Genomic DNA, 14,203 nt, shown 5'->3' with positions numbered 1-14,203 from the left:
GCAATTTTAAGAGTGCTGCATCCCTCTGCAAGATATCTCACTATTTTTTACTTTTCTGAGCCTGTCAAGTCCTTCTTTTGACCCATTTTGCCAAAGGAAAGGAAGTTGCCTAATAATTATGCACACCTGATATAGGGTGTTGATGTCATTAGACCACACCCCTTCTCATTACAGAGATGCACATCACCTAATATGCTTAATTGGTAGTAGGCTTTCGAGCCTATACAGCTTGGAGTAAGACAACATGCATAAAGAGGATGATGTGGTCAAAATACTCATTTGCCTAATAATTCTGCACTCCCTGTACAGAAGTCTACACATTAGGCAGTTGTGGGCCCTTCTGTACAGGAATGGTGTCCACTAACCGTTAGTTCTTTGATGGTGTCCTGCATAGCAGTTGTTACCAACAGGCTAACAAGCCTGTGCTTGTTAGACCTAAAGCGAATTCTACAATAGGTGAAGCTGCTTGAGGAACATTCCTATTTCCGAAATGTGCAATGCTGCTACAGTAAGGTTGGTCCCCATTTACTAGTATTGTTTGGATGAAAACACCACAGCTGACTCTGCTGTTGGTTAGGCAGCTTTACTTCTCTTTTGTTTTAGGCTGTTCAGCCTGCATTCCGTCTTACAGCGATTTACATAATATACTGGTATTCGCTTTGGGGTTAAAAAATCGTTAATTCGCTGCCCTCTTGTGACAGTATCTTAATGTTTAAACATAAAAGAGAACTGTGTGGAATTCTTCACCAGGCTATAAATATGATTTGAAGTAGATGGGTATTGTGTATGGTTATTTTCTACGTGTTGTCTTAGTGGCTTGTGAAGTTTGAAAATTGAAGAAACTTTAGTTTTCTTTATACCAGGAACGGATGCTGGTCTAACACTGGTGTTTAATTGTGGTAAAATCTGATACTATTTTCCACTTAGGAAAATATGCAGTAAAGTACTACAAGTACAATCAAACTCTGTAAGAGAATTGTGCAAAGACCCAGTCACAAAAAGATTTAACGGGTACTGCTTAGGATAACGGGTAAAAACATATGAGTAAAAAGTTAAGTAACACGTTCATTATGCTAAACACTTGTAATGCATAGTGTTTAAGGACGTTGTTCATGAAATTGCCTTTTTTTTTTCTTTTCAGCTGCATGTGCCACAGAAGTCTTCAAAATAGCTACAAGGTACTGCCTTTACGTTTTCCCAAATTCTTCTTTTATCCTTTTCATTAGTGAGAAAACTAATTAACCTTTTCTTTGCAGCGCATATATTCCCCTCAACAACTACTTTGTTTTCAATGATGTAGACGGATTGTATACATACACATTTGAAGCTGAAAGAAAGGTTAGTAAATACATTTTTAATTGTATACATTTTCTTTTTGGTAAATCGGTCCTATTGCCATATATTCGGTAGCAGCAAAATATATAATGTGTATTTTCTATGCTAGTCCAATGAGATCCTCTTCTTTTACTGCAGGAAACCTAATGAGCAATCTAATCATTTTGCGCAGGCATTCAGTAATTGTTAATGTCCCAATAAATAATTTTTGGGCATCCCTTTTTATTCACCGTTTATAAATTTTATTGTTTGAATTATTTCAGCTTGCCTTTGTTTCATGTTTTTTTTTTATTTGTTTGTGGTCTGTTCGATCTTTTGTTCAATTGCTGCCTTAAGACATCTTCTGTCACTGCTATAAGTAAATACTTTTTCTGATGGATTCTTCTAGCCCAGTGCTTCCCAGACGCTTTAGACTCTCACCCTACTTTTTTTATTACAAATATTTGCAACCCACCTATCTCTAATGGACATGAGGCAGGCGATTTATTCCTTTTTTAATGTAATAAGCATCATGTGGTAGCACATTTTTATTTGCAGGCAGCACATTTTACATTGAAATGATCACTGAATTTGCACACATGCAGGTGTATAGAGAAAACTGTTTTGCACACGTGTGGAAATTGAGTTTGATTTGTTCTGATTCTGCTAAAATGTTGCTTCACAGTACACAGGTAATTACATTTTGTTGTGTGAAAAAAATGACATCCTCCAGCTTTTTTGTTGTTGTTTTTTTTACACTTCATGTACCCCAGCAGGATTGTTGCATAATTCATCTTATTTTTCTTTCTCTGACTGCAAAGTGAGTTCATAAACACCAGTTTAGAAGACATAGCCTGACATTTGACCCCTGTCTTTGAAGCGCAGGAAATGTGACCCAATAAATACAAAACTTAAAGGCATCCTTGTTTATTGCCTGGACTTCTTCGACCTACCAAAAACCAGCTAGCTACCTACAGTTTGGGAAAACACTCTTCTAGCTGCATATTCCTCACTCTTAGAATATTTTCCAGGTGCCAAATTGGATCCAGAAACGTTTGTTTTGGTCGGCTGAGGTCTTGGACCTACAACTGCCTTCTGTTAAAGTCAAGACAAAAGTCTTCACAGAATTTGTGCCTCCTGGGCCAGCCTGATAAAAGTCCTTCCTTCCATTCACTGACGTCCTCACAGACACCTTAACAGAAGACTGTTTTATTCGACTAGTATCGCGTCGAGGCCATCAATGCAATCTACCCATCAGGCAGTTATATGTAAGCCAATGGGATATGGCTGGTGAGATTTTGCCAGTAGGCCCTTGAAGAAGGTAATGTTGCAGCCAAATGCATAATTTGGGCTGACTAGACGCTACCGACTGCTGTTGGCAAGCAATCAAAACTAACATGATGCTCTATCATCACGCATGGATTTAATCCACAGGCTTTTGTGCAAGCCTCTCTCCTGGGTATGCCTTTTGATGGGCCCTGCCTATTTGCCGAAAGGCTGATTATGTACTTGAAGGCTTTAAGGTAAGCAGGGCAGTTCCTTCATCCGTTTCCACCCTTCTGAGGCTACTTCAGAGAGTTGGCGTATAGACATGCCAGGATCCACCACCATTCCTTTCGTGGTCTGGGACAGGGATCAAGCAGCATTGTGCAGGCACCATGGACAACTTTCTTCTTATTCCCCCTCCCTTGTGACATTAACTCACAAACACTTTTGCTTGCCCTCAGCGGCACACAGCCCACCGTGGCACCGCAGCATCAGACATTTCCCACCAGCATGCCAGTCCTTCATAGATGATGGATGGGTCTTCCAGATCATGCAGCAGGTTTCCTTCCAACTCCCAACTTCCTCCCACATCAGAGTGGCTTTCAGAGGTGCCCATGCTGCTGCAAGAGGGGAAAGCTTTACTGGACAGTAGCCATCAAGAGGGTGCTGGCTTCAAAAGTAGGGATGGTGTCCCGCTGTTTCCTTGTACTGAGTAAGGACAGAATCCTTTATCTTTTTTAAAAATGTATTTATTTAAATACTTGCCCTTTTAATGCCTTTCTACAGGAGGCCAAATTCAAAACACCCAGACTGACCCAATTTCTGTCTCCCTGGATCTAGGTGACTAGACGATAGCCTTGGACGTGCTGGACTCCTACTTTAATGTGTCTGTAGTGCGGTCCACACAGAATTCAAGGACTGCCAGAAGCATTTTCATTTTGTCACGTGCCCTTTAAACCTTACCAGCACTCTTTGGGTGTCACAGAAGTGATGGGGCTAGTCATTGCACGTCTTTGGAGTTTGGGATTCCAGTGTCCCCTTCCACAACAAATGACTGTTGATGTCAAGCTTGCCACAATCTGTCATAGACCATCATCAGACAACTGTGAACCTCATGTTATCGTTGAGGTTTTTCGATCAGTGTGCCGAAGTTGCACATTACTCCTTCACAAATGTTTTGTTTGATAGGACCTATTGTGGACATGGTGCAGTTCAGGGCCTTTCCTTGTTGCAGTAAGTCCAGGACATTCAGGCTATAATCACAATGTTTCACCTCAGTTCTGGATCTTGGTGAGTGCAACTCTCTTGTCTCTTGGCCTGTTGGCCTCATCCATCCTGGTTGTTCACATTGTTGGTGACTTATGCAAGCTCTGCAATACAGAAGAAAGGAAATGTGTTAGATGTCAACCATGTTGCCTGGGATCTACATTGGAGGGTGCTGGACTGCAACCTATTTAGTGGCTGATCACTTTTACTCCCCACCCAGAGCTGACATTGGTGATAAATGCTTCTCTGCTGGGTTGGGATAGTCACCTGGGAAAAGTATAGATCAGAGGATCTAACTCCACATCTTGTTGGAGTTGTGAGCCTTTTCGCCTTGCATTGGAGGCCTTCCTGCTGTTTAAGGCTGTTATAGGTTATCATGGATAACTCCACCGCCATGTGGTACTGCACCAACAAGGGCAGAGTGTGGTCCTCTCTTCTGTGTCGAGGCATTGCAAATCTGGAGTTAGATGGAGCGTTGCGGCATTTCTCTGATTGTGAACCACCTGGCGGGATCCTTTAACACCAGAGCGAGTGAGTTCCACCGACAACGCCTATTGGATCATGAATGGCGATTGCACCCCAAGGTGGAACAGTGCATCTTCCAACATGGGAAGAACTTGGCTGGATCTTTTTGACACCGGCAAAAACGTGCAGCGTAAAAATGCCTGCATGCTGGAGTTCCCAACAATTCTTTCTGCAGGAGATGTATTCATACTAAAGTGGAGCACAGAATTTCTGTAGGAAGCTGGCCTGGTGTGCGGTGGACACCTATGGTGTTTGCACCGTATATATCAGGTCGAGGCAATTCCTATTAGTTAGTGAGACAGTGTCTAGGTAGGAAGCCAGGGCTCTCTAGTGGTAGCTGGGGTGAGCAGCCAAGACTTATCTAGGAGGAGTGTAAAGCACTTGCACTACCACAGTAGTCACATAGGCACATATCTCACATGAAAACAACCACACAGTGCTGCAAAAATAAGGTACTTTATTACAGTACAACTGAACTAGATCACTTATAGGCAGTCCCCCAACTGGAAGTAAGTAAACACTATATATACACGGTAAGTATTAGGAATTAACTTTAGAAAACAACAAGCATTGACAAGAAATAGAAATAGACGAAAATAGCTAGGGCCCTATAGGGTGGGCCAAACCATATACTAAAATAGTGGAATGCGAAGTGAGGTCCCCCACCCAAGGAAGTGGAATAGTTTGGAGGGAGCTGGGACAACTTGGGACCCCTGACGTTGAGTACCTAGATGACCCCCAGCGACCAGGATAGCAGTGGTAAGTTACCTGGTCTTCCCAGAGACTAGCAAGGGGACTTGGAAAAGCAAGATTGCAAGAACCGGACCAGTCCAGTGGAACCCATTGGTGGATTCCGGATGAAGAGGACTTGCAAAAAAAGAGTACAGAGTCCAGTCCAAACAGAAGTGTCCAGGTGGAGCAGGAGCCACCACGCACCCTTCTGTGGATGAAGATTCAGGTCGGAGATTGAAGAGGATAAGCTGTGGATCCAAGGAGCTGCAGAGAGGTCCTTGGAGTTGGGCCGAAGATGTCCCATGCCGCCGGGTTGCAGTCGGGTCAATGGTCAGGAGGGCCACCAAGAAGCGTTGGCAAAGGCAAATCTGGACAGAAGAGGATGTGCAGAGAAAAAGAGGACCAGCAAGGTTGAGGGGACTTGAGCCTTGGAGGGGAGCCCGGGCTGACTCTCAGCAGTTGGGAGAACCAGCAGAAGCAGTCGTAAACCCCACAGGCATCTGGCATAGTAAGTTGCAGTGAGGCCCAGTCAGCACACCTAGAGAGGAGTCCCACGTCGCTGGAGCAGCAGAGGAGAAACTGGCCTTGCAAGGATGAATTGTTGGAGACGGGGGATACTTGGAAACTGAAGATCCCCTGCAAGGAGAGGCAAGGGCTCACCGTCTCCCAAGTTGGACAGAAGGCAGAGAGGACCAAGAGGTCCACTCAAAACCACCACTTGTGTTGGAGGATCCACGCAGTTCCTGCGGAGAGCAGATAAAAGCAGCCGGCAGTTGTTGCCTTAGGTGCCTGTGGATGCAGGGGAGTGACTCCTTAACTACAAGCGAGATTCCTTCTTGCTTCTTTGGTGCAGCTGAAGTCTTGCCGACCCCAGAGGATGCACAGCCGTGAAAATATTGCAGTTGCTGGAAGGAGCCGAAGAAACAATGTTGCAAGATGAGGTCGTCTCGGGCTTTGCAGGCTTGTTTGGTTTTTGTGAAGTCCAGGAGCAGTTCCGGTGGCCAGGAGCAGAAGAGGTTGATGCAGAGTAGTCCTGGTGGAGTATTGCATGCTGAATCTGGGGACCCACCTGCAAGGGAGTCCCTAAATAGCCCTAACAGGCGGCTTGCTCACTCTGCAAGGTGACCACCCATCAGAGGGGTCACTGACATTAGTCACCTGTCCTGACAAACCAGATGCTCCCAGGGGCCACTGCACAACTTTTTTCCATTACTGCAGAATCAAGTGGCCTCCTGGAGAAGCTCCGGGCACCATCTGTGCTGATGGACAGGGGAGTAGTCACTCTCCTTTCCTTTGTGTGGTTTCATCCCAGAGCAGGAACCGGAGATCCCTGGACTGGTGCAAACTGGATTATGTAAAGAAGGCACCAAATGTGCCTTTGGAAGCAAGCCGGTGGTGTGGGGAGGTTACCCCTCCTCAGCCTTGTAACATCTGTTTTCAAGGGGGAGGGTGTTGCATCCCCTCTCCCACAGGACATCCTTTGTTCTTCCTTCCCCTGCTTGAGCTGCTCAAGCTGCAGGAGGGCAGAAATCTGGCCTTCTGACCTGCAGCAGCGTCGGCTGCCCACAGACCCTGGAAGACTGGTATGAGCAATACTCGGGGGGGTCCTCTTAGGAGCACCCAGAGTGCATGGAATCATGCCACCAGTACTGGCATTAGTATTTGGGTATGATTCTGACATGTTGGATACCAAACATGCCTAGGTTCGGAGTTACCATTATGTAGCTGTGCCACAGGTATTGAAAGTGATATGTGGCCAGTACATGGGTAAAATGGCTTCCCCGCACTCACGATGTCTAGTGTACTGGAAATGGAGTTTGTAGGGGAACGTCTGCTCATGCAGTGGTGCCCTGACACACAGGAACCTGCACCCTGCCCTTTGGGCTGAAAGGGGCTACCATAGAGGGTGACCTACAGTGACCTGGTGTAGTGAGTAGCAATGAAAGGGTGCATTTAGCTTTTCACACATCCTGCAATGGCAGGCCTACAGACAGTTTTCATGGGCTCCAACGGGTGGCATAATACATGCTGCAGCCCAGGGGGGACCCCTGGTGTACCAATGCCCTGGGTACCTAAGTACCATATCCTAGGAACTTGCATAGTCTTGATGACCTACTCAGCAGGACGCAGCAACAAGTCTACGAATGGGAGCTCCACCCTCAAGTCCTACAAAAATACTTCCATCAGTGGGGATTTCCACACATAGATCTGTTCGCAACAGCAAACAACTCAAAGTGCCCAAACTTCGCCTCCAGGCTCCCACACCCCCTCTCCAATGGCAATGCTCTATGGATGAATTAGTCAGGGATATTTGCTTATGCTTTTCCGCCTCTCCCTCTTCTTCCCTTTGTGGTGAGAAAGCTGAGACACTCCTCTCTCACCCTCATTCTAGTGGCTCTCACTTGGGCACATGAACCAGGGTTCACAACACTACTCAAACTTTCAGTAGTTCCACACAAGAAGCTTCCCCTACGCCCGGACCTTCTCACTCAGAACCATGGAGAAGTCAGACACCCAAATCCCAAAGAACTCAACCTTGCCATTTGGTTCCTGAAGTCATTGAGTTCAGCTATTTATGCTTACCTCTTGAGTGTATGACCATTCTTAAGGAAGCATGCAAACCCATGACTAGAGCATGCTATGCGGCTAAATGGAAAAGGTTTGTTATTTATTGTTAAAACAAACACATTGATCAGCTTAATGAAACTATTCAAGATATTGTTTGCTATTTGCTTTACTTGCAAACTTGTGGCCCAGCATATACCTCAGTATGGCGGCATTTGGCAGCAATAGCAGCTTATCTACAAAATAGGCAACATTTAACATTATTCAAAATCCCAGTTATTAAAGCATTATGGATGGTCTTAAAAGAGTGATTCCACCTCCGGTGCCTCCAGCACCAATATGGAATCTCAATAGTGCGCTTACCAGACTTATGGGACTTTCATTTGAACTTTCACATGTCCAATCCAGGTTTTTTTTTCTTGGAAAGTAGCATTTTTTGGTGGCAGTGACTTCACTACAATGTGTGAGTGAACTTCATTAACTTTAGAAGAACCTTTTTTTCCAGGTACATAAGGATAGGGTAGTACTTCGTACCAACCCAAAGATTCTTCCAAAAGTGGTTTCCGCTTTTCACCTGAATCAATCAGTTGAGCTTCCAATTTTCTTTCCTTAACCTGATTGTTGCTGAAAGAGCTCTACACACCTTAGATGTTAACAGAGTATTAATGTACCACATTGATAGAACTAAAGACTTTTGTAACACTAAACAACTTTTTATGGCTTTTCACTTCCATATACAGGAAACTCTATATTTAAAGCAGGTCTATCAAATGGATAATTAAATGTATCCAAACATGCTATACTAATGCTAAAAGATCTCTACCCTTACCTTCTAGAGCACACTCAACACGTAAAATAGGTGCATCTGTGAGGTTTTTTTTTTTTTTAGGAAACACATATATATATATATATATATATATATATCATTGATATATGCAGAGCAGCCACATGGTCAAATCCACATACATTTACTAAACATTACTGTGTGGACATATTTGCCCGGCAACAGGCAAATGTTGGACAAGCTGTGCTTTGTACTCTTTTCAGACAACTACAATACCCACGGGTTAGCCACTGCATTTGGGACCACACTGCTTTACAGTCTATGCAGAGCATGTGTATCTACAGCTACGCATGCCATCGAGCGGATTATGTTACTTACCCTGCAAGCATCTGTTTGTGGCATGCAGTGCTGTAGCTTTGTCGCGTAGGTTCTCATTATCGTAATGAGACTACTGGATTCGGGCGGCACAATCGCCTGTACTACGGGGGACTGAGTCTGATCCCGCACCATGTGACACCTGTTGGCCTAATCCGTGTTTTGTTCCGGCTAACTAGCAGTACCTCATCTCCACCAAAGAGCAGGGATGATTGGGCAACCGGGCGCATGACATAAATGACTCCTCAGGGGAATCGTGGTCACTCAGATCTCATCCGTTTCTCTCAGCTATATTAGTCTCACATATGCAAGGACAATCAGGGCAGAGTATAGTTCAATAAGGTTTTATTGAAGTAACTGCATCTTAGAGAATAAGGCATGTATTGCAATAACTAGGACAGTGAAGCACAATAAGATTAAAATTGTGACAAGGAGAGTAAAACACAAAAATAACGCTACCATAGTGTTACTAAGATTGTTAAGGATAGTTCCTACCTAGACTATGTTAGAGCACAGCATGTTACGCTCTAATTCTGCCCTTAAGGTTCCCCTGGGAAGACATCATCTCTCATACCTGAGTAAGGCCTGTAGCCTACATAAGCAGCTTCAGTGAAGCAATCAGCAAACAGTTGTGGTCATCTGGCTGGAATCTCCCTCTAAGTCTAAGTAGTTTTTTTAAATAATAAAACAGCTGATGTTCCAAGAAAGGATTCCCACATAAGAGTGTATATGTTTCTGTGAACATTGGAGACAAAGCGTGCCACGTTTAACGGAAACCTATCTTACTGCAGCCTTGAGAAAAGCACAAAGTGAAAGAAATGTCTTGTTTAAGAACGTAGTGCTGACATAGGCGAAGAACAGCTAGATAGAGAAACTAAAACAAGACCGCAAATGTGGTTAATGTTAAAATAATATAACAAAAAGCTAAAATAAAACATGTCTAGGTTAAAGTGCACAGCGGCAGGCCTAGTTTGCTAAAATAACATGTATAAAGCTATAGCTAAAATGGCTACACAACAGCTTTTCATGCACCAGGACACCTGTGGTTGTTGTAGTGTTTCTATTAAACTTCACATGCATGGACATCTCTTACTAACACTATATTCACAGTCCATTCTCACCCGACTGCAGGAAAACGATCTAACATTGTTGTCGATGCCCATGCGCAGTATCAATTAAAGGAGGGGTCACTTTACCTCATGACTCTGACGACGACTTTGAAGAAAAACAACTTGTACACATTTGGACCCAACACTAGATGGCAGAAGTATGCAGAGCATGTGAATCTACAGCATTACATGCCACGAACAGATGCTTACAGGGTAAAATAATCTTTATTTGTTTCACATATTTAGGTTTCTCATCTCACTCACCCATCCTTCCTAATTTGCAAGTGAACTAAACCATGTAATTAATCACACTGACTATCAATATTCTTTAAAAAATGTAAATAGGTTGTGGATCCTGATGATGTCTTCCTTGGAATCCTCTGTGCCTGTAATTCGTAGTCTCCTACCCTGCTTTGCTCTAAAAAATATTATGTTCTCTTTTTTTTTTTTCTTTCTTTTTTTTTTTTTTACGTTTTAGAGGGAATTGGTCATCAAGTAATCAAGTTGTCTGACCTATGCATACATTTGTACCCTTTTTAACAAGTCATACTCCTATAATTAAAGCAATACAGTGACTTACATACTGTATTTGTTTTTTTTTTCTAGGACAATTGTCCAGCATGCAGCCAACTTCCCCAGAATATACAGTTTCCACCATCTGCAAAATTACAGGATGTTTTGGATTATTTAACAACAAATAATTCATTGTGAGTTTTTCAGATTTACGCTATGCCTTTCATCTGTCACAGAATTGATTGTGATTGCTGAACAAGCTGTGTGTTTATGCTTTGACAACTGTGTTTTTACTATATGATTCACAACACACATTGAAGTAAAGGTTTAAATGCTAAGAAACGGCGAATAGTCACAAATAGAGAGACTGCAAGGGACTGTCACTCAAAAACTCTTTGGAAGGTTATTACGTGTTTTACTTTGTCTAAGATAGTCATGATGTGCCCTCATTTCCTGAGTAAATTCAAAGCTCGAGTTCCAGGAATGTCAGGTAATGTCAGAATGACCTTTCTTGAGCCGTTTTATGATCAGCAAGTGTGTTACAAACTTACTGATGTTCAACCAGTTAGGTTGTACCTGCACTTTACTAGCTCAAAGCACAGTATTTAAAACATTCTGTTCACTTTGACTGGGAAAAACTCCAGCTCACAAAACAAAGTTCATATAAGCTGAGGATTTTTCTTGCAGGATTACTTTTCTTACCTATTTGCACGTGAACTGCAATTTATGTTGGGACACCATCATACAGAAATAATAAACATGAAGTACACTGCTGTAGACTAAATAACACCCATAATGAAAGTACGGGATATAAAGAAATGGAAAAAATATTTGTAGAAAAAAATGCAAACATTCATGTTAACATATAATATACGCTGATAATATAATTTTTACTGAATTACGCCTTAGAATGCTCAGCAAAATGTTATGGGAGCAAATCTTACTCTGAATCAAAACATTTTCATTTTCTTGTTTCCATTTGATGATCCAAACAAGTAGTCCATACTTTGTTAGTTTCTTAGTTGGAAATTAAGGCACCGTTTTTATACTTTGTGATAAAGGATCGAATGTTACAACTTAGTCTCTGGGAAAAATAATTTATGATAACGTCGACCGGAACTTTAAAGATACCGTCTTGTTTGCTGCACTGATTTTCATGCCTAGCAGTCCAAACTCGTGTCTGATGAAATCCTTGGAACTTTTTGAAAAGTCACTCCTAGACATTGGACAAACTACTGTGGAATACCAAAGACATGTTAAGGGTCAAAAATTCCAAATACCTTGGAAGGGTATCAAAATGTAAAGTCCAGAAGAGTAAGTGCTTAGCTCACTGCACACATGAAATGTGAAAGCAAGAATAACATAGAAGCAAGCCTTTGGAGTCACTGACAGTCCTCATTTTTCCTCCATATACTGTTGAAAGTTATTGAGCTATCTTGTCTCAATAGTATATGAGCAAACTGTCAATTCTGGTGTTACAAGCCACATTATCCAAAGACAAAGTGTCCCAACCATTTGTACTTCAACCATTACTTAATTTTTGTAAGTCTTCCTGCCCACTTGATCGTTGATACTATTACCTTAAGAGAGACAACCCTTAGAGGGCAGCAACAATAACAGAAAAAATGAAGGGTGATTCTCTGCTGGCCTTACCTCAGAAAGTGTGTGTGGTTGTTCATACTTGTCAAGAAACCTACCAGAGGGCTTTGAAATTAGTAAAACACAAAGACTTCATTATAAAAACTGACAGTGTAAAATGAACACTGTGCAATACTTGCAATTTTTTCAGATCTGCAAATGTGGAAGGCGAACACAGTAATTTTCCCACCTGCTCACTAGAAATAGACAATATTGCAATAGTACAGAGAAATAACAGATGTTATTTCACTCTCATTAGTTTGCAAAGTCTGGAGGGAGGATAGTTGCCTCAACTAAAGCTTCAGAAAGTGACTGAACCACCTTAGCACCAACATTAGTTTGCCCATTCCTGATTTGACATCCTAAACCCATTGCATTGCTAACAAGAGCTACGGTTCACACAAAAGGAAAAAAATGCAAACTGTGAACAGTCAGGAAAAACCCAAGGCAGACCTAATCCATAAAGAAAACTGTGGCCCCAGTTTCATGCCCCCCTGTTATTGCCAAGATGTTTGCAAAAAACATAGTTCAGTTACTCAGACACTACATGAGAGGGCTTCATACTTTACTCATGTCAGTCAGGTTTTCAGAAAGAATAGAGAATGACATAGTTATGTTAAAAATTGCAGATAACTGGTTTTAGGTGATGGATGTCAGAAAGTGCCCCTTTTTGACATGGTCACTGCATTGTTTACCTGGTTAATTGATGCAGTTTTGACTGAAAGTGCACTGGGTTCCTGCTAATCAGGTCTCCAGTGCCAGATCTCTTTCCCTAACACTATATAATTGTTTTCCAATTTGCAATACCTTTGGCCCCCCTGCAAGTCCCTAGTAAATGTTACCCTTGGTACCTAGGGCACAGGTGCCAAAGAAGGTCCCTAACGGCTGCAGCATGTATTGTGCCACCCTCAGGGACCCCTCACCTAGCACATGCAGATTGCCATTGCAGGCTGCATGTCTTGGCGCTGCTAAAAGTGACAATTCGACATGGCACACAGCCTGTGTGCCTTGTCCGCTAACATTGCATGTAATATATGTAAGTCACCTGGACAGCAGCCCTTTCAACCTTACAGCAAGGTGCATTATATTACACATGAGGGCATATCTGCAGGAGCAGATATGCCCTACTATGTCTTTGTTGATTCCTAGACTTAGCGAGTGAACTGAAAAGCCATTTTAAGTACATGTGCTGGTTACTGGTCAATAAGTGTTCCCAAGCTACATGATGTCTTTTCTGAAAATAGGGATGCTTGATATCGAACCTCTCGTATTAATAATCGCTCACTGATGCCAGTGATGGGTCTATTAGATGTGCCCCCTGAAACCCTACCATTTACCCTTCTGCTGACTGGCTAGTTGGAACTAGCCTGCCACCACCAGACACGTTTCTGTCCCCCAAAGGTGAGACCCTTTGCTCTCGAGCAGACAGGAAAAAAAGCCTGCTCTGGGTGGGTTGTTAGCACACCCCTTTCAACAGTATGACCTGTGAATCTGCATTCCAAGGCGAGGGACTTCAAAAAAGCCCACCGCCCTTGATATGTAGATCTGGCTTCCCTCAAACAAGAGGATGCTGACCAATCCGTCCCATGGGGTTTGTTGACTTTCTCATTTCTCTAAATGTCTTTCTCGCAGGATATGTCAGACCCCCATCACTACAGAATGAGGGTGAGAGTTAGCAAGGATGCAGACCTTGATTCCTCTACATGGTCGATGAGAGCAGTAAACTTCAAATGCTGCTTTGCTTTCCAGGCTGACAGGCTGAAATGTTATTTACATTCAGTTACTCTTTTGCTTGAAATATCTGATAGAGACTTCTAGTTGCAGATTCCTTACCTTGGAATTTTCCCCCAGGCGTCGGACTGGATCCGGAGATTTTTTCTTCGCACAATGCCCTTGCGCGTGTGTAGGAGGTATCAGTCGACTCTGCGGGCAACGTTGGCGTTGTAGTCATCGGGAGCAGTACATAGACGCCACCTCAGTGCAGTGACGTCAGTTCTTTTCTTTCCGTGCCATGCGCTGATCCGGAGAGAGATGCCCTAGGTCAATTTTTGACCGACTTCGACTCTTTTGTCGATTTTTTTGGTACATGAAGGATGTCCCCGAAAACCGGCTTCAG

General features: G+C 43.0%; 1 protein-coding gene across 4 annotated transcripts in view; it reads left to right on the top strand.

Annotated features, from left to right (window-relative positions):
* UBA3 (ubiquitin like modifier activating enzyme 3) overlaps positions 1–14,203 on the top strand; it is a 313,667-nt gene that overhangs the window by 261,600 nt on the left and 37,864 nt on the right. For all 4 annotated transcript variants that reach the window (XM_069206585.1, XM_069206583.1, XM_069206584.1 and 1 more), the window contains 3 exons: positions 1,142–1,178; positions 1,257–1,338; positions 10,543–10,643. In XM_069206585.1, the coding sequence (XP_069062686.1) occupies positions 1,142–1,178; positions 1,257–1,338; positions 10,543–10,643 (220 nt within the window). The remainder of the gene's footprint in view (positions 1–1,141; positions 1,179–1,256; positions 1,339–10,542; positions 10,644–14,203) is intronic.

The sequence above is a fragment of the Pleurodeles waltl genome, chromosome 9 (genome assembly GCF_031143425.1).
Source record: "Pleurodeles waltl isolate 20211129_DDA chromosome 9, aPleWal1.hap1.20221129, whole genome shotgun sequence".
Taxonomy (NCBI): Eukaryota; Metazoa; Chordata; class Amphibia; order Caudata; family Salamandridae; genus Pleurodeles; species Pleurodeles waltl.
The sequence above is the reverse complement of the archived record's forward strand: the minus strand, read 5'-3'. Positions and strand labels throughout refer to the sequence as shown.